The sequence below is a fragment of the Anastrepha ludens genome, chromosome 3 (genome assembly GCF_028408465.1).
Source record: "Anastrepha ludens isolate Willacy chromosome 3, idAnaLude1.1, whole genome shotgun sequence".
Taxonomy (NCBI): Eukaryota; Metazoa; Arthropoda; class Insecta; order Diptera; family Tephritidae; genus Anastrepha; species Anastrepha ludens.
Window position 1 is genome coordinate 122,818,215 of NC_071499.1, and position 26,660 is coordinate 122,844,874.

At 35.6% G+C, this 26,660-nt stretch overlaps 1 protein-coding gene across 1 annotated transcript in view; it reads left to right on the forward strand.

Annotated features, from left to right (window-relative positions):
- The first annotated feature begins 1,115 nt into the window (after positions 1-1,115).
- The window catches only part of LOC128857713 (uncharacterized), a 115,491-nt gene continuing 89,946 nt past the window's right edge, over positions 1,116-26,660 (forward strand). The window contains 3 exon segments of the mRNA XM_054093456.1: positions 1,116-1,205; positions 5,420-5,597; positions 17,935-18,029. Coding sequence (XP_053949431.1) covers positions 1,116-1,205; positions 5,420-5,597; positions 17,935-18,029 — 363 coding nt within the window.

Below are 26,660 nucleotides of genomic sequence, written 5' to 3' on the forward strand. Positions count from 1 at the left end.
GACAAATTTATTAAAAAAAATTTAAATAATATTAGGTTGATTCTGGTGTTCTACTTAAAAACTGGACCGACTGTCCCTGCTCGGGCGCCAAAAAATGTTTTGTTGTTATAATTTTTATTATTCCTTGAAAATATATAATATTAAGTTAATACTTTTTCTTACTCTCTGCTAAAATGGTATACAGTTCAGTGACTCCTGTTTTATTTTTAATTAGATTCTTATATTTAGAAATAACTTCCTCTTAATAGTTTGCTTATGTTAAAGTATATTCTGCATGACCACACCTGTTGACGTCCAAAGAAAAAGGAAAGTTTATTTTAGCTAACATAAGTTAGCTGCGGTTCAATATTAAACCTCGCTCACATTTTACAACATCTCGTTCAGAGGAGATAATTTTATCATATGTTGTGACATGAACAGTAACAAAATGTAAAAAAATGTCGCAGCCACCAATAAAAAAAGGGTTTTTCAGTAAGAGATGATCGGATGTTTATTTCATTATAAAGAGGATAATAGTGGATAATAGTGGCAAATAACATCAGGCAAATGACCACCACGCCCACGCTTACAGGACAATATCCTTTTCATGAAATTTTACATAACGGAATTGCAAAGTGGCAGCCCTATGTCCTCGATAGCCTCACGAATTATTTGAGGTCTTGAATCGACCTTGGCTGTTGGCGAAGACCTTCTCTTTCATGTGGCCCTAAAGAAAAAAGTCACTAGATGTTAAATCACAAGATCTCGGTGGCCAATTGTGATTACCTCTCCGAGAGATAACATGGTCCGAAAACTTTTCCCGTAGAAGATCAATCGTTTCGTTGCTTGTGTGGCAAGTAGCGCCGTCTTGTTGAAAATAAACGTTGTCCAGATCAATACCATCTAATTCCGACCATAAAAATCGTGAATCATCTCTCCTGTTTAACACCTAATACCTGTTATTCGAAAACCCTTTATTTGCAAATAAATTGAAATTTTTTTTCCTAGTTTGAGCTTTATAAGCATTTTCTTTTTTCAAAACTGTATTTTTCTGAAAAAATTCTTCCCTGGAAATTTGGTTGACTCGCCTATCCGACCAAAGAGTTTCACTTCAGCAGCATTAATCAAATATTTATATGGAAGGTTTTATGGTGTTTGAGGAAAAAAATACACTATCACCCAGCACAGCTGTGGAGTTTCATAACACCCGCACAACTACGTTCTGGGTATTGAAGCCGTTTAAACTCCAACTTACTTACTTATCAAGAATACACCTGGCCTTATCTAAGGTATGCGTTATAAAGGAAGAATTCCTGCACCTCTTCATATGCCGCACAAACCAACCCATATAGCAGCTCTTCTCCTAAGGTTCAATCACGTCAAAACAGGTAATTTCTTGGGCCCACCATTAGGTGGCCTTGATGATGACTGTTGGTGAAAAATTTACTTAGGCACTGCGTAGTTAAGGTGCTACAAGTGTACACCACTACAGCACAACCGCGTTAACCTAACCTTACTTAACTTCAAAACTGATTTACTTCCCCTACCTTTGGCAATTCGCTCTGTCATTTTTCCTACTAAGAAATGCGTGTCATACCAACACAGATGCACTTGCTTACACGGTGTATGAGGAAAATTATTATGACAGCACACAAGCCTGTCACATTAAAAGCTGAGGTGACAGCTACTTGCGTCATATATGCATGCATATGTATGTAAAGAGGTGGGTAAATATATGTGTGCATGTCTCATATATTCGCAAGGGCAGCGCGTTGACCGCAACGCGGATTACAAACGGGTTAAATTCGCAAGAGGCAAACTGTAAAGGATAAAACTAAATGGATATAAAAATTGGAGTGTGTGAAAGTGTGTGTGGCGTGGTGTACGTTGTTTTTGTGGTGGTGCGGTTAGTATGCAATAAAATGTGATTGATGATGTGCAGAACCATTTTGCAACTCAAAAGCGTTGAAAAAAAGAACAAATAAAAACAACAGAAGAGCAGAGGAGCAGACAACGGCTGACTGAAATATGAAAGCAGTTGATTGAGTTCGAGCAGCTTAAATGGTCATAAAAGTTAGAAAATCGTGAGGAAAATGGAAAATATTTTTCGTTTTCTAATTTATTAACAAAATTCTGTAAAATTTATCTTACATATATTTTTGAATTTTCTGATTTATTTCGTCTGCTATGCTGCGCTCCGCTCTGCCTCACTAGAACTATTCCGTTTATAATAAATCGCTTAGCAAAGCATTGCATAAATTTTGTGTGCCATATTTTCGCCATTTCGCACTTTCGTTATTAATGTCTGCTGCTTCTTTTCCCAATTTTTTTTCAAATTATTTTTCTTCTTGTGGCCGAAATTGATTACTATTTGCTGCATGCACAGCAAAAAATCTATTTTTAGTTTTGTTGCTATAAAAATTGGTGATAAGGAAGTTTAAAGGGAAGTGGTATAAAATTGCATAGCAAAATTGGTTGGTTATAAAATAAAATTCAGCAAATGTGTGTGTGTGTGCTTCCATGTCATAATCTATGTATATGCACTCACGACACGACACGAGGACGTTCTCTCCACCAATTAACCCCTAAAACAACTTCCTCGCACGAGCAGCTACTTCCATACGGACGACATGGCCTAGCCGCCTTAGTCGCTGCAGGGGGACTCGTTTGGCCAAGTCAAAGTCAAGTGAAGCTCATACAGCTCGTGCCTTATTCGAATGCGGTAGCTATGATCTATGCGAGGAGGGTCAAAAATCTTGCAAAGTACTTTTTTCTCAAAAACTCCAAAAGCGACTGCATCTGATTGTTTGACTATCCAGGCCTCAGCGCCATAGAGAAGCACCGGGGTGAAGAGCGTCTTGTAGCGTGTTGTTCGTCGAGAGAGCGCTTTACTACTCAATTGCGCACTTAGCTCAAAGTGGCACGTGTTGATTTCAAGACTGGCATCGTTGTTGCTGGTAATAGCCGGACCAAGATATATGAAGTCCTTGACCACACTCGATTTATAGTTGTTAACTTTGTTCTGTGTTTTAAGGCGCCGCGACTCACTGCAGGACGCCAGCATATACTTGGTCTTGGTCTCGTTTACCGCCAGACCAAATCGTGCGGACTCCTTTTTAATAGCCGTAATCGCGCTGGCGAGCTGGACACTTTTATACGATTATCTCTGCGTTGCTTCCGCCAGCCAGTATAACCTAACCTAACTTAAGAATACTGTGAAATTCTAGTAATAAAAACAATAAATAACTGCCACCTACCTAAGAGCGACTTTCTTGTCAGGCCGTAATTGAAAACAGCAGTGACAGTAACAGTAGCGCCAACAGTAACCAAAAATAAAAAGAGAGATTTTTAAATTGACTTATCGTTGAGATACTTGAAATGCTCCCACTAACTCCTCAGTTATAGTTATAAGTAGTTGGTGCCGACCAAGCAGAAGTTAGTCTCAACTGTAAGTAATAACTTGCAGGTGCAACCGGAAGTAGTAAAAGTCGCATGGCAAATTTGCTGTAAAATATGCGTATCAAAGCGGAAAATTCTGCAAGGAAAGAAAAAAATTTACTCAATTCTCATTTGGCGGCAAAAAGCATAACACAACAAAATATGCTAAAATCCGGAAGTTTGAAATTAATTAATTTTTATTTTTTCACTTTTATTTTTATTTCTTCTATCTGCACTTCAATCCTTCTCTGCTGCTCATTTAATTAAAAAGTTGCACAGCATTTGCGCCCTTACTACGCGCAAAAGAAGCGAGAGGCAGTCTACAGCAGGAAAGCAACGGATCTGAGCGCTTAGCGACTGACAATCAATGGCAAGGTAAAGTGTATTGAACAGCAGTGGTGGAAAACGCAAACAAAATAAAATGCAGTAAAAAAAAACACAAACTCTTGTAGGGAGGAACGAATGCAAAAGCGCGCACTTTCCCTTCCAAAGAGTTCCAAAAGTAGTAGCATTTTGGGGGAAAAAAAAAGACTTAAAAGCGCAGCAAACTGAAAACCTCCCGTTGACAAGCGCTTCAGACAAAAACAAAAAAAGAAAAATTGCAGAAAACTTTGATATAAGCTTGGCATACCTTTCAACGTGTTTGGCGCAAAAACGTACATTTTGTTGCATTACAAAAGCAAAGGAAATGTGTTTACTAGCTTGACAGCAAAGGATAGCATTTAGCGATTTCTGCTAATTAACATGCACTTTTTTGTTGCAAATCACATTAAGTTAAACTTTTGCTTGCCAACAAGCTTCGCCGCTTAGCGCTGACTAATAAGGGGGGCAATGAGAATTGAAGATTTTTTTCCTCTACTGCACTTTGACACTTGCAGCGGACATTGATAGCCAATATTGGGAGTGTTGCTCATTCAATTAGGAGAAATGATAGAGATCGAGAAGCCATTTAGCATGCCGAGCAGCTGTAGCTTGAATTTGGAACGGTTGAATTTGGGATCAATATTAGAAAGACCAAGTAATTGATTTTGCATACTCTGTTTTTGCTTGCCCGTAATTGCTGGTGAAAAAATTCAGTTGATTCAGTGTACCTATCGACAAAGTATAAAATATAATAAATTATCTCTGTTGACTTAAAGCAGTATAAGAAAGGAACAATTTTACTTAATTTTTTTAATTATAAAGAAAATTTGTATAGGGTTGCCACGCAACTAAAAAATAAAAATTTAAATGCATATGCAAATAAGTAAAAAAAATATTTTATGGTGAGATAGTTGAAAGCAATTTAAAGCAGAAAAATATAATATTTAATTAGAGTTGCCAGCTCAGTAAAATAAATAAAACAAACTAAACACTTTAGTTTATTTAAATATTCCACAATACGCAGCAAACGAGAGTTATTCCAAAATATTTTAATTAAAAAAAACTGAATAGGGTTGCCCACTGCATACATAAAACCTAAAATTAATTTACAACTTCTTTATATAGCATATATTAACAATTCGTATTAAATGCACGCTACTCACGAACATTTTAGTTCTAAATTTTTTAATAGGGTTGCCACCTATTTAGAAAAAAATAATTAACTAAATAATGTACTGCATTATTGGTATCAAACGAAATCTGCTCGAGAAAGCCTTATTTTATACGCATTTTTAAAACAATAGGGTTTGCCATATTTATTAATTTGTTAAGTGTGCTTATATTTATTGTTGAAGGCTATAAGTATGTACAAGCAATTTTATTAACACAGCTTGATTTCGATTTGCATCACAAGTAAGAGCATATTGGAAGTAATATAAACAGGAGAACCATTCAAAGAAGGCTTTTTGAAAAAAATTGATATCAATCAAACCGTTTCAGCGCAAAAAACAATTTTCAAATTTCTAGTTTACAAAGTCTTTAACTTATTTTGTTTATTTTTTGTTTCACATGTAAAATTGTGCCTGGTCACCTTTTGTAATAAATTTGAAAATGTCTTCTTTTTATCTTCAACTTACAGAGTTTGGGCATACTCGCCTCCATACCCGCCGGTCTACTCATACTCGCGCTCTTCGGCCTTTTATTATATCTGCTGACGCGTTGCTGTGATCGTAAGCCGCGTAAACCCAGCGCACAGCGTTGCCAGAGTTGCTCACTAGTGATAATTACGCTAATGACATGTGCAGCCATTGGACTGGGTAAGTACATAAACGAATAATATTGACAATAAAGCAAATGAATCATTTCAAAAAACACTTTCTGTAGAGTGGTTTTAGTCACTTCACTTCTGCATGCTAGAGATGTCAATCCCGAAATTCCGGGATTGCGGGATTAACTATTTTAGTAGCGATTAATGGATCGAAAATGCTGTTAATGAATATTAGTGCCCGGATAAGTGAAAAAGATTTTCAAGTTAGCGTTTGGTAAGGTTCAGCAACTTTTTCCATAAATAAATGTCACAACATTTCATGTTAAAATAATTATAGTTTTAGGTAAAATAAAAGAATTTAAGAATTTTATGAAAACCTCTCTGTTACGAGGAGTCCCGGTATTCCGGCATTTTAAAATAACAAATCCCGAAATTTCGGGACCAAAACTTTCCGCTAATATTAGCGTCCTTGGTATTCCGGGTGTATTAAAACAAAATTCCCGAAATTTCGGGATCAAAACTTTCCGCTAATATAAGCATCCCTAATATTCCGGGACTATTAAAACAAAAATCCCGAAATTTTGGGATCTAAACTTTTCGCTAATATTACCATCCCTGGTGCCTACTAGGCTATATATCACTTGAAAGTAAATTTACTTGTACTTTATTGACAAATTTTTACCACCAGCTCTGATTATGCAACGTTTGCCAAAAGCCTCCGCAATAGGAATCCGTACCTATGCGAAATCATAACCTAATGGGTGTCATATAGGAAAACGAAGCGGATAAGAGAAAATGCTGCATCTTCCGCGACGAGTGAGCTCCTATACTTTTCTCTATGAAAAGAGAAAGGGAGTATTCTATTTCAAAAGCCATTTTCAGGACTGCAGTGCAATTTCACTGCGTCCGACTGATTTCTTAGAGCTCAAACAGCACTTCTACGAACAAAACCCAGGTACTTTTTTATTGAAAAGAAAAATATAATTTTTCCCTCTCTCTAAAAGTACTTCAAAAGTGGCGAACAAAGAGAATATCCCAAGCGCAGTTCTTTTAAAGAAGAAATTCTGGGTACCTTTTGAATAGAAATTAGATTTTCATACAAAAAATCCGAATCCTTAAACTTTTCATTGTACGCTGCTTAAATATTTCAGCATTTTGAATATTTTAAAGCAGCGCGCTACCTGTAACGAGTCTCCGTTTCTCAAATTACTCAAGTATAGGTAGCCTTGCAACCAACTATCCACAGCAAAATATGTTTTGTAAAAGATAAGATTTTCATTGGATAATTGCCAGCGTAAATATTTGGTAAATTTCGTATTGCAGCAACAACAACTACCAGTAAAACATTGTGCATAAAAGTATAGAAACAATTTAGCGTGTACGAGCTGAACATAACAAAAGAATGCGAGCAAAAAGAGAAAAAGATAAGAATTAAAATAAAATAAAAATTTCGAGTCAACTTAGAAAAGTCGCCAACATAAAAAATGATAGCGGGAATTACGACCCTGACGGGGCACTATTCAAAACATAAAAAAAATCGAAGCAAAAAGAGAGAGAAAAAAACGGCAAAAAAGAAGAGATATAGAAAGCATACGCACACATCCATACATACTGTAAACCCACAAAAAGCGACGATGTCCTTACCCGCTGTTAGTAGAGGTTAACGACTGTTTTGTTATCGTTGTCAGTTTGCGTTTTTTTTTCTGTTTTTCTCTTACTTGTTTGGCTACCTTTTTCTATATTTCTTCTTTTAACATTTTCTTTCTTATTTCAAGTATTAAGCCCCCCTTTTTTGACTCTTGGCAGCTTTACAATTCTATCACTGCTGCTCCCTCGTGCTCATTCTAGTAATTTCGCGTTTTATCAGATAAAAGAAAAAAAAATTAAAAAAATTATTTTATTGTTACATACTTTGGGGTGTACGAGTATAGCCACCCAAAGCGTTTTGGGCATGATTCACAGCCGATTTTAAACTTACGGCTTTATTTTGAAAATGTTAAAAAAAAACGTTGCATACTTTTGGATGGCTTAATTGTTATAGCTGTGAGTATTTGAAAAGGTGAGAGACTTGGTAAATTCAGAAATTCGTTGAAGCATTAAATATCAGTGAAATGAACTTGAAATTGATATTTAAAATTTTACGTCATAGCCCACAATTAGGCAATATTTTTTCCAACTTAGTGGGACATATACATATAAATATTTTATTAGTACCTCCAATTTGTGGTGCTCGCCTTAATGTTGTCCCACTGATGGATGCATCTACAGTCTTATACTGAAAGATTTTAGCAAGAGATATCTTTTATGGAAAGCTTCTTTTATTACAAAAATGTAGCTCGAAGTTTGGTATCATCTTCCACGGGACGAGCACAAAAAATGTGCGTCATTTGATATTTGACGTTTACCATGTACGGCGAACCTATTTACCTGCAAAGTAAGAGCCTGAAAAATGTGTTTGAAAGCGTAAAATTAAACCTACAAAAATTCGCGAAGATCTAAGTATTTAAAATTTTTTTCAGGCGAAAAGAAATAAAAGAACTTAATATTCCGAAAAGTACTTAAACAATCACTCAAAAGCTGGTACATCTTTTTGATAGAGCCCTAAAAGTAGGCAGCAAATTTGTAATACCACATAAATAAACTTTACTTTAGCTTTCAATAAATGTAAAATAAAACTAAAAACCTACGTTAAACAAATATTTTAGGGTGTTCCATTTAGGTGGGCTGGTATTAAATAAAAGAAAAATATTTTTTATGAAGTCTATTGCATTGCATATTCTCATTATAATAAAAAGTGTGAATATGAAAATTTAATATAGAAAAGGTAGCCTTTGAAGAAACAAACTCTGAGCTTCAAGCTAAATGTCGGTGATTTGTATGAATTAATTTTTTTGCTTATGATTTAAAGAACAAAAATACAAAAGCTGTCTCTAAAGCTCGTCTCAAAAGCTCGATGTCATTAAAAGCTTTATTTGTGCTTAAACAAACTGTGAGTATGAACTCACAAAATAGATGAAAAAATGTGCGCTTTATTCAAAGCCTTGAAAATTAAAAAAAAATATTTCGCGCACAAACTTATTTGCTTTGAAAGCTTCAACTGAAGTAATGCGATCAAGCCTTTCAAAACAGCTTTAGTGACTTTGAAAGTTTTAACCGCAAACTATTTGGGAGTAAACTTAATTACAGTAGATTCTGTTTTTATGCGGTACATACGTTCCGCAAGAAACAGCATAAAAAAAGCTACCAGTTCTATAGTAAAACTATAGATATGTTTCAAAAGTGCTAAATAAATCTGAAATAATGTAATAAAATCGCATAAAAAAGGGCACTAGTCCCATATTATAACTATAGATACGTTCCAAAGACCGCATGAATCTGAAATAATTAAATAAAATCGCGTAAACAAAAATTTGTATTTTTGAAAATTATATCTTTATTTAAGAAACGTCAGAATCGAAAAATAAATTTACATCGTCAGAAATAGAATCAGACAATTCCCGCATGTTGCGCATTCGTTTAGGATTTGGCGTAAAATCACTTCCGTCACTTGAGGAAATGTACACGTCTGATCTGGATGGTGATGCAGGCGGTTCCATATTTGTAGGGTTAGCATTTTTGATATAATGTGTGATGAGTTTTTGCTTAGCTGGTTTAGAATCTTGTTTATATGTACAATTCCCGATAGGTCGACATGCATTTTTTAATTAAAAAAAAAACCTCACTATTTCAAAACCGCATAAAAACAGAATCTACTGTACTTTGAAAGGTTCAACTAAAGTCGTCAGATAAAGCTTTCCAAAAAAGCTTTCTTGAGCTTAAAATCTTCAATGTAAGATTATTTTGAAAAAAACTTTTATAACTTTGAAAATTTCAACTGTAGTAGTGAGATAAAGTTTTCCAAAAAAGTTTTTGCGAGCTTGAAAGCTTTAACGTAAGATTATTTGGAGAACAAATTTAATAAATTTCAAAGATCCAACTAACTAAAGTACTGAGATAAAGCTAATTTTGAGAACATACTTAATTACTTTGAAAGCTTCAACTGCAATAATGTGATCAAGCCTTTAGAAGAAGCGTTTGTGACTTTGAAAGCTTTAACCGAAAACTATTTTGAGGATAAACTTAATTACTTCGAAAACTTCTACTGAAGAAGTGAAATAAAGCTTTCGCGAGCTTGAAAGCTTTAACCGGAAATCATCATATTTAAACCACTTTGAACTCATCAATAAAAGTCGTGAGATAAAGCTTTCCAAAGGGCTTTCGCGAGCTTCAATCGAAGTAATGAAATGAAACTCCTGAGACTGGCTTACAAGTGAGACTGCTCGAAGCAATTTATACCTGTACATCGAGGTCGAACTCGGAACTTAAGTTTAACCTTTATTCGTGAGGCACACAAATTTTTATATTTACTCATTTTCTTCGGTGTAGCACATCTGAAGCTGTAGTGCACATAAAACGCTTCGGTCATAATAGACGGAAAAGCGTTTACGAACTTCACGAACTGAATAGGTCAGCCAATGATGATATATTTACCAGGTTTGGCCTTCAGCTATAGTGAAAATTGAAACTGAGCGAGTAACTTCGACAGCAGAGTTCTGCCCTTTCATTCACACGCATTCACACACTCGTCCAAGCAGTCGTCAATGATACCGCAACGAAGCAACTTAGGCGAAGACACAAAAACAGTCTCCCTTTGTTCGTAAAAAAACCGCTTTTATGACTACGCTCTTGTCAGGCAATCAGTTGATTCTTTCAAATTCGCTGAGAGCAGGTTAACGGTATATTAATATTTTCTGAATTTTTTTCACCATTTTTTTCACCGGTTCAGTATGCAAGAAATCATTATCTTTAAATCATTTCATCTCTCACTCTTTCACCAAAAATTTGCTCCACTATTTAGAAATAGTTCAGGTGCTATACTGAACACCCTATACCATATAACTGTCTGCACAAAATCATATATGCTTCTGATCCACATGCCGCGACTCTCCCAAAGGTAGGCAACACAATTTGCTTTTCGTCTATACATTTCAGTTGTAACGTAACTTGTCTGCGGTTTTCTTTTACTTTTGTCATAGCAATGAGTTTAATTGATGCTAATTAATGGAAAAAATTCTATTTGCAATTAAACTTTTGACATTTGGTTAGAGAAGTAATTGGTGCAGAATAATTGATGTAACAGCAGAAACAAAAGACTCGCAAACAACAAATGCAAAAAATTGCTTGTGATGTGTTTTGTGTGTTCAATTAAAGAGGTTTTAGTAAGTGTGTAATTGACAGATACAACTGTGAGATATGAGTACGAGAAGAAATAAAAATGAAAATACCAAAATAATAAAAATATAATACAAAAATAAATGAAAAAAATGAAAACCATAAACAAAATAATGGAAATCATAGAAGAGCTGTCAGTGTAAACATTCTCTATACTGCCTCGCTTCCTTATTACACAACAGGCATGCCTTGGGGCACCTAACGTCATTGCCAATTATTTTCTGATTTGGCTACATTTTCTTCACATTCCTTTACTTTATTTCTTACGCCACATTATTGACTTTGTCTGGCTGCCGCAATATTTTTCTTTCATTGCGAATTTTCCACTAAGAAAATATCAGCATGCAGAAACATAGCAACTTAGTTGCAATCATAAGATCTTCATACGTATTCGTCCTCTATGCAACTCCCCTGCAGTGCCGACGCTCATCCATCTCTTTTGAGTGTAAATTAATTAAAAGCTTTTATTGTGATTGTCAAGCAGCATTCTACTCTTCTTGTTGTTGCTAATTTATACCAAGATCTTGTGGCTGTGTCTAACCCCTTATACACAAGTGGCTTTATATGAGTGTCTGTGTGTGTGTGTGTGTAGTAAAACTTGAAGTTGGCAAGGCAAGACGTTGCCAAGCAGCAGCTGAATGTTTGTGTATGAAGTAATGATTCTTTTTGTTATATATACATATGTATGACTGTGTGCGTGTGTGTGCATATCCTTTTCGCCTCCAAGTGCAAGTACAAGTGCATACATCCTTACATTTAGGAAGAACACAATTAATACAATTTTATTTGCACACGCATTTGTGTGCGAATGGGACTTTGTGCTTACTCAGAGCTTTTGCCGTTCCTTGATTAACTTGCGGTGGTTCCATAGCAGCAGCAGCGCTCGTGTCGAGTTATTTATAGAAAGCAAATTAGAAGAAAACTTGAAATTAATTTTGACGTGCCAGCCTTCCAGTACTGTAAAGAAAAGCTACCTGGTCAATTAGCTCTCTGCAGTAGGTATCAAATTAGAATTTTCTCAATGAAAGTAAAAGTAAGCACCTATTTTCTTCTCTGCAACTCTCTGACCTCCTTCAGAGTTATGCTCTATCTCTTGCTAAATTTTTCTTCTTTTTCACATCAAGACTGATTAGGCAATGCAGTAGCACCTGCTGCCAGCTCTTGGACCCCTCAATTCATCGTACGAGTCATCGAAACCTGCTCGAAAACGAGCTCACGTGAGAGTGTTCTTGATGATCTCAAGCGAAGACTGCCTGCCTGCACCAAAGTAAGGAAAAATAGAATTACATTCAATATTTTCTGCTGCCGTAGCAGAATGGGTTGATGCGTGACTACCGTTCGGAAGTGCACCGCACTTGAATCTCCGGGTAGGAAACACCAAGTGATAGAAAAAGGTTTATTCGTCGCCCCTCGGCAGGCAAAGGCAAACCTCCGAGGGTATTTCTGCCCTGAAAAAACTTGGAAAACCATCTTGAAAAGATTTTCCAGCTATTTGTTTTTCAGAATTGGAAAATATCAACTTCGATTTAAGTCTCAAATTTTTATGCAGAATGAAAGTCCAGCATGATTGAAAAATTGTTGTATTACAAAAATTTTCCAAATATCTTTTTTTTTAAATTAGAAAATATTAATTTCAATTTGAAAAATTAATTATGAAAAAAAGTATATTGCAAAAATTTTTTAAATAATTTTTGTTTTAGATCTGAAAAATACCATCGAAGTTGAATACCAAATTTTTTTTTTCAGAATTGAAAAATATGTAATATATTTTGAATTTGAACACAAAAATTTTGATTGAAAAAGTTTATTGCAAACATTTCCCAAAAATATTTTTTTTTTTTCAGAGTTGGAAAATATCAACTTCGATTTTGAGCTCTAAAATTTAGATTGAAAAAAATCTATTGCAAAAATTTTCAAAATATCCTTTTTTCAGAGTTAAAAAATATTAAGAATACTAAAAATTAAGTTTAAAAAAATATATCATTTTGCAAAAATTTTCGAAACAATTTTTTTTCATTTTGGAAAATATCACTTCGATTTCGAGCACTACAATTTAGATTGTAAACAATCTATTAGAATAATTTTCAAAATATATTTTTAGAGCTGGAAAATATCACCTTCTATTTTGGATACAAAAAATTTAATTTGAAAAAGAAATCATTTTTGCAATAAATTTTCAAAACAATTTTTGTTTCAGAGTTGGAAGATAACAACTTCGATTTTGAGCACTAGAATTTAAATTGAAAAAGATCTGTCGCAAAAATTTTCAAAATATTTTTCTTATTTTCAGAGTTGGAAAATATGACTTCGCTTTTTCTCGGTGTTGGAACATATCAATTTCGATTTGGAGCACTAAAAATTAAATTTAAAAAATCTCATTGCAAAATTTTTCAAAAGTTTTCGATGTTGGAAAATATCAATTTTGGAGCACTAAACGTCAGATTGAAAAAATCTATTGCATAAATTTTGAAAACGTAAAATCGAAATTACGATTGTCAATACAAAAAAATCATTTTCCAAAAATTATCCAAATATTTTTTTCAGAGTTGTAGCACTAAAATTTAGATTGAAAAAACCATCTTGTAAAAATTTAATTGTATTTTAATTAAAAAATATTAACTTATTTTTAATACTAAAACTTAAATGCGAAATATCTATTGCAAAAATTTTCAAAATATTTTTTCTTAGAGTTGAAAAATATGTATTTCGATTTTGAGTACTAAAATTTAAATAAAAAAGCCATATTGCAAACATTTTCAAAATATATGTTTTTTGTTTCAAAAATTGATCGAAATATCATACTTACATAAACTTTTTTCACAATTCGTAATTATTACAAAATTGATTACAAAAAATTAAATAAAAGAAGCTACAAATGCAAAATTTTTCAAAATATTTTTATTTTATTATTAACTTCGCGATTGAACACTAAAAAATTAAACCAAAAAAGTCAGAGTTGGAAAATATTAATTTCGATTTTGAGTACTAAAATTTGAATAAAAATTTTCAAAACTGTTCGAAATATCATACCTACATAAACTTTTTTCACAATTCGCAAGCATTAACTCTGATTTTGCAGTATGAAATACAAATTTTTAAATCCTCCACCTTTTAAGAATTTTTGAAATATTTGCAACTTAGACGTTTACGAAGTAAGAGCACAGCACACGTTTAGGCATTAACTTTAGGCACTTTACATATTTCTTACAATCACAAAAGTCTGCATTCCATCACTACAAAATTTAAATAAATAGTTGCAGCTTTCCAACAAAGTGCAAACGCCACCTAATACCCTGCATACCTCAGCAGCTCTCGTAGTCATACTTTTCGGGTTTCTGACTTCCTCTTAATTTGCTACTCTAACTTATATTTAATGAAAACTCTAAGTGAACGCTGTTGAGTTTGGCACAGCACATAACAATGCGCTTCACTCCTTACTCTCGCACACACATACACACGTTATATATAACTGCAAAATATCTTTGCATATTTCAAGGGGCTGCGCTTGAAACGCAATCAACTCGTTTGACATCCATAAACTAGCAACTACTCGTGTCTAAAAGCTATGATTTATAATATTTTTAAGTTAAAATATGGTCATGCTCGTACACGAGCACTGCAGCGCATAAAAATATGCAACATAAATTTAACGTAAACATTTGTATACACGTACCTGTGTGTGTGTGAGTGTGCGTGGGTCTGTGTTGGCGCGTGTATGCCATGCATAATCTCGGACGCGAGCAGAATATTGTTGCATATTTCATGCACTCACACATACAAAATAAAATATATGCTTTCATTTACATTTGAGTATGCATGTTACAGCGCAGGAAAGTATGCTATCCGCCCACTGCAGCTATTGAAAACATTGTGCAGAATTGAAACTCATACATGCTTATATGTGCATGTATGTGTATGCATAAGTTCTTAGACTAGATGCCTGATGTGTATGTAGGAGTGCACAAATCGCTTCCCGTTATGTTTTTACATGCCTTGCTTTATGTTGCATATCTGCAGGCGGCATTCGTTATGACCCGTTCAGAAGTATCTATATATAATGAAAACTTGTGCACGCTGCAAACTTTAGTTGGCTGCTCAAGCCATTCACATGCACGCAATGAAGTTGACTCAAAATTTTATTGATAATTAAAACTAAGTGTATAGAAATTACGAGCTTCATGTAACCGCAAAAAGTATGCCAAACTTTATGGTGTGGCAGACAAGTAAGTGAAAAGTCAAAGTCAATGTAAATTTTCAAAATTTTCAGTTGACTTAAGTGCAAATTTCATTTTCCAACTACAATAATTAACAGTTATATTAAAGTGTGTGTCTCATTTATATTTGAAGCACACTTCTAGGCATGCAAAGTACGCCTCAGCACCATTAGAAGCAGATTCTCGTGTGACAATGCATGCGTTGGCTGATCTACAAAGTAGTTGGTTAATAAATTGAAGTTTCTACATACCAAGCAATTCGATTGGCATCTAATATATGCTACATCAGCTCCGTAAATATTTGTCTTATGCCTAAAAGCAGATTAAGGACGTGATAAATGCGTGCACAACCTATGCGCAGTTGCAATATTGTTTGACCTACTTAATGGTCGAGCCGCAGAGAGTTTTGGCAATCCGGCTCATTTCCGAGCATGTTTGAATTCTTGGTTTACACACTGGTATGCCTGAAAGTATGCAAGTGAAACAATTAAGTAAGCATAAATAGCACCTGAAAATGCTATATTTGCAAAGTTACTCAGCAGTAAATTAAGGGCAAAATGCAATGGCAGAAGTGGAAAATATTAGGAAGTGCATAAATTTAATTGTCAACATACTTTTAGGATAGCATGCATTTGTAGCATACTTTGGCTAGTTTATTACTGAAATGATGTGCTTTCCATGCATTACTTCACGGCTCAGTAAATAAAAACAAAATTTTAAATTCCATGCTTTTTAATGCAGGTTTGTTCCTGTACTTCCGAATTTATTTCTGAAGTTGAATTAAACTTTACATTTTTCGTAACTTGCAATTCGGCACGAGTGAAAATTTCTAAAAACAAATTTAATATAGTATCAGTGTAGGTAAAATATGTAGCACACATTTAGGCGTTTGGTGACATAAATGTGCTTACTAAGCTAATTTGGTTACCTGTTTGAATTGATAGCAGCAAACATTAATTACATTGAATATTGACGCTGAAACTATGATAACTCCATTCATATATTGAAAATATTTAAATAATAATAAAGTTATCTTTTTCTTAACGCCGTAATTGTAAATTCATTTTTTTTTTTGTTTTCAATAAAATGTAACAAAATATGCAAGCCCTTGAACTTAACTTTACAATAACACCTTGATCGAAATTTCCCGGAATATATTCAGAAAATTCCTAATACGTTCCAGATCTCGAAACAATTCTGGATTTCTAAATTTCCATCCACGTGCAGAGTTCGATTTACTCAAGACGACGTAACTTTTACAAATGTCAAACAATGGCGCTAAAATGTTGGTAGGAATGTTAATCACAAATGTGGCAATCCAACGAAAAACGATTAGAACTCAAATCAGTTGAATTAGTGCCCGGTTGTTGCTCAAAATTAGTAATTTTAATCTGTATCAACAATTTGAACTTCACTCGGCATTTGACATAACCAATTATAATAAATTCGTGTACGTTGCATACCTAGAGGCGGTAGTACTCTGACATATGTTTTAAAACATCTTAGCGCTCAAATAAAGAATTTCAGAATAAAGTGTATGCATCTTTAATGGATTGCAGACTTTCAATCACTTCGAAGAGCTCATTTTATAAAAATGTTGCATAGCGTTAGGCGGCGCAAACAAATTTGGTTACTGATGTATGCAACGTTTAACTATAAACATTGAAAGTATGGGATTTGCTGAGAAATTTTAACAAAAATCACTCCCTTCTTAAAAGACTATTGCATACTTTTAGGGCACACGAGCTTTGTAAGCATAAAAAAGTGTGACCGGAGCATCACGAGAAATTTGTGCACAAATGCTAAATGATATATTATCATAATTTATTGGAGTTATTAAAAAACAAAAAAAATGTTGCATACTTTTAGGCGAGGTATGCATGCAATCTAAAAATTAAGACTCCGCTTGAAAAGTTTTGATGCAAAATAGGTTTTTTCACTCTTTCAATGTTAAGGGATTTTCACGATATTAAATGTAGCGTATTTTCGAGAGTCGTGTTTGCGTATTATATATTTATGTGTGTGTGTCTCGCTAATGTGATGATGTTTGTATATACCTGACATCTATAAATTATAAATGAATGACATTCTGCATTGCGCTCCACTAAAATTGTTTTCCATACCTAAGTTGTTGCAGAATGCCGAATGCGCCTAAATGTATGCAGGTTTTACACACAATGCGCTCATTTAGAAACAAAATGTAGCTATTTGTAGAAAAACACTGCCGAATAAGCTTGATTTAGAAAAAATGTTGCACACTTTTAGACGTTGGAGGTGAAATAAATACTGGAATTTGTAAATTCGAATGTATGAGTAATTTCAAGAATACTCAGTTGACTCATTTAACTGTATACGTTTGAGTATTTTTTATCAAAAAAAATTGTCACATAATTTTAGGCGCTCTTACTCGTTAACAACTTAAAACCCGCTAAATTTGTTGTTGTAATATTATCATAGTCATTGTTTGCTTAGGGTATACATTGCATACCATTAGGCGCACTCGGCATAGTATGAGATAATTAAATTTTACAATGCGGTCACAACGACTTCTTCGTCTTGCGTTTTATGTCTATTGTTCATTACTTATTAAAGTCGCCTTAAAGTATGCAGTATGCGACAAAATATTTGCTTTAAGCCGTTAATGCGCTATCTGAATATCGGTATTCGGAACACTGTAGAAGAGCGGGATAATAGAGAATAATAGAGTAAGACAATCAATAGCTGTTGGCCACACGAAAATCCGTAATCAACTCAACACCCATAATGCTGCCTAAAAGTATGTTACCTCACAAAATTTTAAAATCTCTGCACTTTGTCATATTGCCAACTATCTAATGTAGTTTTCATGGTTTCAACTCATTTCCTTCTTTATTTTTTTTCTTCTCATTTTTCACCATGCAGGTCTCTACGGCAACGATGATTTCCACAATGGCCTGCTGCAGGCTTTCAGTTCCGGCAAACAAGTCGAAGGACTTGTGCTCAATTTAAAAAGACAGGTAAGTCTACCTCAACACATACATAATATTACAACTAAACATAAAAAAAATACCACAATTCCTGAACGCACTCCGCTGCCTCACCTTACCAGCGCCAACTGCAACAGATGCGCCAGTGATTTTGCCATTTAATACGTAATTTCGTATTAACCCAATTTACTTTGTGACCACAAAATGCAAAGAAAAGAGAGGGAAAGAGATACGGGTGAGGCAGTGATGTGGAGGGAAAAGAAATAAAAATTGTCATAAAAGTAGTAAAATAAAAATAAGAAACTCATGAATATGCAATTCAACGCAAGACGCCACACATGCAAACGGCGTTCAGTGCTGGCAAAAGTTGCAGGCAGCAGCAGGCGATAGGTGCCGTGGTATGAGTGGCAGAACATTTTTCTTTATTGCCCAGCGCGCAGAGCGCCAATGGGATTAATATAATTGGCAATACTTTTGCGTTTTAAATTGAAACATTGCTTTATAATGCACACACATGAGCGCATTTGTATAGGTGTTTACTTCGCAGTCGCCTTCAAGGCGCGTTGTGTATTAAAATTAAATTTTCAAGCTCTTAATTTTCATATGTCTCGCACATAAGTTTTCGGGTTTCTGAACTTTCATTTCCCTTGGTTATTTCGAATCCTCGCTTTTGATTTTTTTTATTTTGTTTTTTGTTTGCTGCTTGCTGCTTGCAAATATATGCAGCATACTTACGGGCGTGTTCCAGAGAGTGACATATCTGCTAAAAGTAACATTTGCGCCATTTTGGCAATACGGTGCTCCATTTTATTTTCTCTTGCAAATGCGTGAAAGGATTTTTTATTTATGGTATATTAAAAAATACACTGTAGTTTCTTACTTGCATTCACGTACACCTGTGTGTGTTTATGTATGCCACATACCAAGCATGCATATGTATGTATACGGAGTATATGCTCAAAATGTGCAACACAAGCAAGCAAAATGCTTGTTTTTCAAGCAAAGCCGCGGTGGGTAGACGGGGCGTATGAGTAACACTTCCATTTAGTGCTTGGTTTGGGAGTTGAAAGTGGAAATATAAAAGGCACACATACCTCCATTTATAAACACACATATGGGGGTAGATATGTGGGTATTCGTACAATCAAAGCAGTTTGCAGCATAGTTGCGATTATAAAGGTACTGTTAAGTAAAATGAAATGTAGCCAAAGAAATGTGGAGAAAAGTAAAATTCTTTTTTCTGTAGAAATTTGTTTCTGTAGAAGAAAGTAATGCCGCATATACGCTCATTTTGCATTCAAATAAAATTGTGTGCAATGCTGAAAGAGTGATAACATACACATACATACATACATACATCCATACATACGTTCATATATACATTATAAGGCATTGGCAGCAATTTATATGCCAGTACAAGAGGCGTCGTTGTACCCCTTCGAGAATATGGAATTCGTAACATTACGCATAGATTTTTGATCTTTTTCGACTTACATGCACATAGACTGGTACCTTTGTCTTCAGTGATGGCTCCAAGATGAAATCGCGAGACGGAGCAGGGTTTGCTCCAAATCAGCCAATTTATCGATTTCCTTAAAACTGCCGAAAACTGCTTGTGTTTTTCTGGCAGAAACCTGTACGATCATGTAGGCATGCAGAATTTCTTAGGGAACGCGGGAGCGAGGGAGATATTAACCATTTTTCCGATAGTCAAGTCACGAGCAAGGCTCTGACGGCGCATGGTGCGAATCCAAACGAATGGCTAGGTGTCGTTTGGCTACATCACTGACCTTAATTATCTTCTTGGAACTGCTCGACTGGTATTTGCAGGAGCTGCATTCGTACGAGGACGCTTAGCCACAGGTTTTTCTTCTTCACCTTTTTTGTTTTCTTTAAGTTTCTTGCCACGCTTTCCTCAAATTTACTGGCGAAGGCAGGGTTCGTTGTCGCTAACCTTTCGTATGTTGAGATGTGCTCTCATCCTTTTGTAATTGCGCTTTAGGCCCACTTTAAATCCTCCTGCTCCGTAGGCGTAAGATGATGCTTGTTACAGAGCCGCATTCAAATTTTAACCGCCGCTTTGTAATAGTGAAGAGTTTTCTGTCCCTCATTACTCGTATTCTTCCTCGGTACTTTCCTGCTATGGGAAACGCAGCTGACGTTGAAACTTTTGGTAGGTCAGCAACTCCTCTTCCGCGGTTGTGTTTACAGTCGCCACGCTGCAAATGCTTTCGATATCCGAGTCTGATTCGACTTCGGTACGTCCTGAAGCTCACCGTTTACGTTGTTTTGCAGTAACATTTCGAATACTGGGGCCTGCAACCACCGCAGCAGAGGTGTGACACGCAGAGGGGAATAGAGTTCTCCACCGTGCACGCCGTTGGTAATAGTCACTACTCCCACCGATGTTTAGACCGATATCCCGACGCGTTTTCTTTCCTTCGTCGGCGCCAAGTTGGTTTTCTTGTTCAGAGGTTCCCCCCATAACATTTTATGTCTACCCGTCGGCCACTTCTTGAGCAAGACTGCAACAAGGCTCCTCGCCCCTTTCCTATATCAAATTTCAAAAATCCAATTATTTTTTAAACATTTTTCTAATAGCGGTCGCCCCTCGGCAGGCAATGGCAAACCTCCGAGTGTATTTCTGCCTTGAAAAAGCTCCTCATAAAAATGTCTGCCGTTCGGAGTCGACTTGAAACTGTAGGTCCCTCCATTTGTGGAACAACATAAAGGCGCACGCCACAAATAAGAGGAGGAGCTCGGCCAAACACCCATAAAGGGTGCAAAGTTCAAGTTTGAAGTTTCTAAAAAATTTCAAATGTGCATTTTCGTCATACAAAAAGCAATGGGACAGCCTGTGAGCGGACATAAATCCAGGTATCACCTGTAACATAGCTCCTACTGTCATTAGAACGTGCAAAAAATACCTCTCGTACCCCCCCACACAACAACTAACGGGTGATTTTTTAGCTACTATCTTTTTAAACAGTTGGTTTAAACAACTGACGCACGTTTCGTGTTTTGTATCACTGTCAAACATCTTCAGTTTGGTCTATAATTCAACCATGAATCGACTTACAAACGAGCAACGCTTGCAAATCATTGAATTTTATTATAAAAATGCGTGTTCTGTTAAGAAAGTTTATCGCGCGCTTCTTCCATTTTATGGCCAGTTTAATCGACCCACTGACCCAACACGCTTACGTAGAGTGCGAACTGAAGAAAATATCGCAGCTGTATCGGCCAGTGTTAATGAGGACCATCAATTATCGATTCGTCACCGTTCGCAGCAAGTAGGCCTCTGTTACTCAACAACGTGGAAAGTTTTGCGAAAGGATTTAGGTGTGAAGCCTTTCAAAACACAGCTGGTGCAAGAATTGAAGCCGAACGACCTAACGCATTGGAAGACAACATTAAAGCATTTATATGTGAGACACCGGCCGAAACATTGGAAAGAGTATGCAAAAATTGGGCTAAGCGGATGGACCATTTGAAGCGCAGTCGCGGTCAACATTTGCATGAAATAATCTTCAAACATTAAATTATATGGACTGTACTATCGATTTAAATAAAAATTTCATGCATTTTTCTGAATTTTACGTGTGTTTTTCTGAAAAACTTTCCTATAGCTCTTAAAAATCACCCTTTACAACACTGCCCTAATTGTTGTGCTTCGCTACAGAGGCGTTACCAGCAAATACACGTGGCTAGCAGCGGGTTAAATTTCGCATATTACACTACTCAGCCACGCCTCATCCGCGCTTCAATCTCCTTGATCACGGCACCAAAGCACTTTCTCTTCACGAAACGCACTAATGGCATATGTAGTCAAGAAAAAATAAACGTTTTAAGTGCATTTGCAATAAAAAAAAGTAGCGCCAACAGAATAAGTGAAAAAATGTAGAAAACTCTTGGGGAGAAAAGAAGCTGTGCGACGGGCTGTAGCGAGCGAGTTGAAGTATGGAGTACATAGAACATTAAAAAATGCATTAACACACAGCGAAGCAAGGCGCTAAAAGGAGCCATTGCACAACTAGTGACTAGAAGAGCTATAGAAGAGAAAGATAAAGAAGCAGCAGCTGCAGCAGTGGAAGTGCAGCTCCATACGATACAGCGAACTCTGTGCAGAAATATGGGACAAATAGTAAAAGCCAAAGTAATGCAGTCACTATGTGAGTCTCTATTTCACTTTGCAATAACCCTTTGCATGCACCTAAATGTATGTGATATGTTTTTTGACTACGCAGGCTATTAAAATGGCATAAAAGCAGCAGGGAAAGTAACAGGATCCCGGGAAAGCAGACAAGTCCAGGCAATCGCTTTGATGCTTTCACGCACGTTTCGAATTGAATGAATGGAATGAATGGATGTGAGTTCATCATGGCAGGCATTCAGTGATTTTTTATGTTTTTTTCTTTGTTTTCGTGTTTTTTATATTTTTTTTTGTGTTTTTAATAGAACGCCTGGCACATATTATTTGTGAAAGCAAAAGAAAGAACGAAAATAAATACACAACATAAAATTCATACACAAACACACAAGTAATTGCTATGAAATAACAGAAACTCAGCTTGCGGTCAGCAAACATGCGTGCGCACTAGTATTTCATACTAGTTTGGAACTAACTAGAATCATACTTGTTACAAAATGACCAGTTAGAGCTGCATGCAAACTATATACGCTTCTGTTATACAATATTTTTTATTTTTTTAATTAGTAATATATGAGAATTTGTATTTGAGGTTGGTTGCATTTAATTTTAAAATAAAAAACAAACCTTTTTAAATATAGATTTTTAAAAATAAAATATTAAGTCGCACATTTTTTTTTTTATAACGATTAAAAAAAATGTAATTAATAATTGTCTTTCAACGTCCGTTTATCACTTTTTACTCACTTTTGCAACTCATCCAAAACTGGTGATTTTCGGCAAAAAGGGAACTAGACCTTTTTGGAAACATTATGAACTAGTTCGCGAACTGGTTTAAAACTGATTAGCTTATGTTGCTTATGCATAGACTGTCAATTGACATTTCATAGGACCTGCGCCTTGTTAAAAATACCAGCTGCTAGCATTGAAAAATATTGAAAAATTGTGAAGACGCACAAATTCAGCTGCAAAATAAGATATTAGTGATGTAGTCGAGAACTAGTAAATTAGACTGCAGGGAAGAATCAATAGTTTTTCCATACTCATACATTTTGACCCAACATGTGCCAATGACCCCACATGGGGCATAACTCCTAAAATTATGCAATGCACAAAAAAGAAAAAAAGCGCTAGCAATTACGCGAAAAATTAAAGGACAAAAAAGCTGAAAAAAATGAATGCATTGACGTTGATGTGGTGCAAAGAAAAATGCAAATGTAGAGTAGAGTGGCTGCTTAAAAGATTCATAGACATTATTGACAGCTGCAGCGACAAGGTGTACAAGTGTTGAAAAAAGCAGCACGAAGTGGATGCCAAAATTGTAATTGCAATCGAAATGTAGAACGCAATCAACTTTTAGCTGCAAGGCGAACTAGGATGAATTGGAATAGAAAGCAACAGCTGCAAGCTGACGTATTGGAAAAAAATTTAAGCATACTTTAAGGCGCGTGTCGGGAAAACTTGGCCTAGTAATGCTGTAGTTAGGAGTTTAGAATTTAATTATATGCAGTAGCGAATTATTCAGGGAACTATTGAGATCCTAAGTGTAGCTGAAAAAGGTGTTAATTTTTTTAGAATAATTTTATTTTTTTTCGTTCTTTTTTTTCAAGTTAATAATACAGCGTTGTATTATGCCTCAACTTGATTGCACAAAATTAAAGAAAAAAATCAATGTTCTGAAAGAAGTTATATCTATCTTTTTGAACTCTTTCTCTCACGTGACTTTGTGGTAACCAATACAACTTCGGGCTAGTTCCAGCAAAGAAAATTCCGATCATCGTGAATTTGTTACTGGTGGATAGGATAGATATGTACATAGGTAGGTAACATTCGGCTTCCATCATTAATTCAGTGAGCACGAACGGTGCTGCGTTGAGGTCAATTTAAGGAAGCGAATATTTTTTACTCCCATTCTAACTTAGGGCCTGATTGACCTGAAAAGCTGATTTGTTCTATCTCATTTAACTAGCAGAGTTAATATATATTTTCCAAGAGATTTTTTATTTTATAAAATTATGAGAAACAAAAAATAATTAAACACGCAGCACCCAGTATTCTTTTTTGTTTGGTGTAAGATTTACCTACTAAGTTTAAAATTCTCAAACCACACTCTCTATAACTTAGACTAGAAAATACGAGTACAGCAACTATTATCAATAAAAAGAAGCTAAAAAAAATTTAAAAATTTTAAAAATGAAAAAGAAAACAAGGATTTTTTAGGTTATTCCCTTTAAATAAATCACAAATACAACTCTGCAAACTGCACATTGACAATACCTTACGGCGACAGCAACTCAACTACACGCATATATACATATACACATACATATATTGAATATATGTGGATGTATGTGGGGAAAAACGGCACACATTTCGAAAATGTTCACTCGGGCTTGGTATTTGTTGTTTGCCAAAGCAATTCTTAGCACTCGACTGGTTGGGCATATGCATACATTTAGGCGCAACCGCAAGCAACATATGCATGCTATACATTCATGTTGGAGCGTTGTTAGAGCCAGGCAAGCATTGACAATTCTTGTTGCTGCCGCACATGCTTGTTGCTGTCGTCGTCGATGTTGTTGTTGTTTTTATTTTTTTTGCATTTTTACCGATTCTTGTCACACTGCTTGTGCTGCACTTCTTTGCTGCGTATTTGTTTGTTGTTATTGTTGGCATACTTTTAGGCGTTGGCGCGCAGGCAGTGCACTTAGAAAGCATCTGTGTGTGTGTTGTGTATATGGCTACATTTGAATGTACGCGTGCATGTGTATGGCGCCGGTATGCTTTGTACTAGACGACGAGCATATGCTTGCTTTTATCTTTTTTCTATTGTCTGTTTTTTTCTCGTTTTGCATTTTTTTTTCAGTTTTACAACACTTTTGTATTCTTCATTTTAATTTTTTAGTTGCTGTTACTGTTGCCTACCCGCAGGCTCACTTTGCAGTGCTAAGTTTTGTGCCTTTTTTGATCGTTAGTGTGAAAATGTGACACATATTTCGCAAGCACCTACTAGCGGCTAGTCTGAAAGCGCGAGTGAGTTTTCTTTCTCTACATTCAAACACTTTTCCACGGCAACGCTTTTAGTAAAATTTTTGAAGAATCGAAAAATTTAAGGTGTAAGGTGGGAGAAGTAGAGTGATGCGATAAAATTTAAAGGAAAGTTATTTTAAATAATGCTTGTAAATGCGGTAAGAGGAAAAAGAAAGTGAGCACCCTAAAAATATGCAACGAAAAATGGCTTCTAACTACAACGCATCATTGCTTGGAAGCTGCTGACAACTCAGTCAGTCAATCGTCAACTCCTGTATACTCAGCTGCCTTCAACCTGCTCTTCTCTCACTTTTCGCCGCTTACACCCTTTATTCGACTCCTCGCATTCGTATCACCATTACTTCCATCCACTTTTTGGTAATTAGCTTAGTTAATATGTAAGCTTGTTGCCCGTATTATCACTGCCTGCTTGCTTTTGACTTTAATTTGATTGCTGCAAGTGCATATATTTTGTCTAATTAGCTCGCAGTATTTATTATAATTTTTTTCTAGTGGAATTTTAATGTTTCACTTAAGTTCACAAAGGCACATTTTTTGACGAAAATTGGCCACTAACGAGTAAAATGATTTTTCAATGGTCTTGCGACAGCGATGGAATCAGAAATGGATAAAAGCTGGCTCTAAAACAAAGCGTGCAAACAACTTCTAACACAAAACTTAAGACAGTTCAAAGGAAATTTTTGTCAATGTCACAGCACATATCAGTGAGTGGGAAACCAAAATTAATCAAGAAAATCAAAGTGAAATGTTGAGCTTCTTTATCTAGGATTTATACATAAATACTGAAAAAGTTTACCACGTAAAAAGGTCAGGTCAATTTTATTGTCTCCCTTCGGTAGATTATCTCATACGAATAGACGCAAATGATCCAAAAACTAAAGATATTCATACAGTACCCGCTGGTGGAGTCAGGGGCAGTCAATTAGCGCCTAAGAAACAAATGAGCTCAATGAAGTTCACTGAGCTGTTTACCGTGCAAATGAAGGAAAAGAAGAGGGCAGCACACCACACTTTTCTAAATCTATAAAATTTTGCTGTCTGTGATCAACTTTACGTTTACTAATTTCTGTATCTTTCACTAGACGTATACTTCGCTTGGGGAGCAATAGATGTTCGCAAAGATTTGAGCTTCTTGCATATTCCTGTTAAGACACTCAGCTGACAGATGCATCTTCCCACACCTTCTGCATCAATTTGCACCCTCACCCAATGCCAGAAAAGCGACTGCGGTTTCCGCCTTGTGAACAAATTTTTAACTGACTTGGCTATTCCCAGACTTAATCTGCACTGTGTAGGTTAGCCTGCTAGTTTCTGCGCCGGCGTTTTGTGTGCGGTTACCACCTCCGCTGGATCTATTGAGCATGTACAAGGACACCAAGCGTAATGTAATTTCTACCAACCAACACCTCCACAGGGAGCCTAAACTCGCCATCAGTTATTAACACTCAGTCTACTGCAGT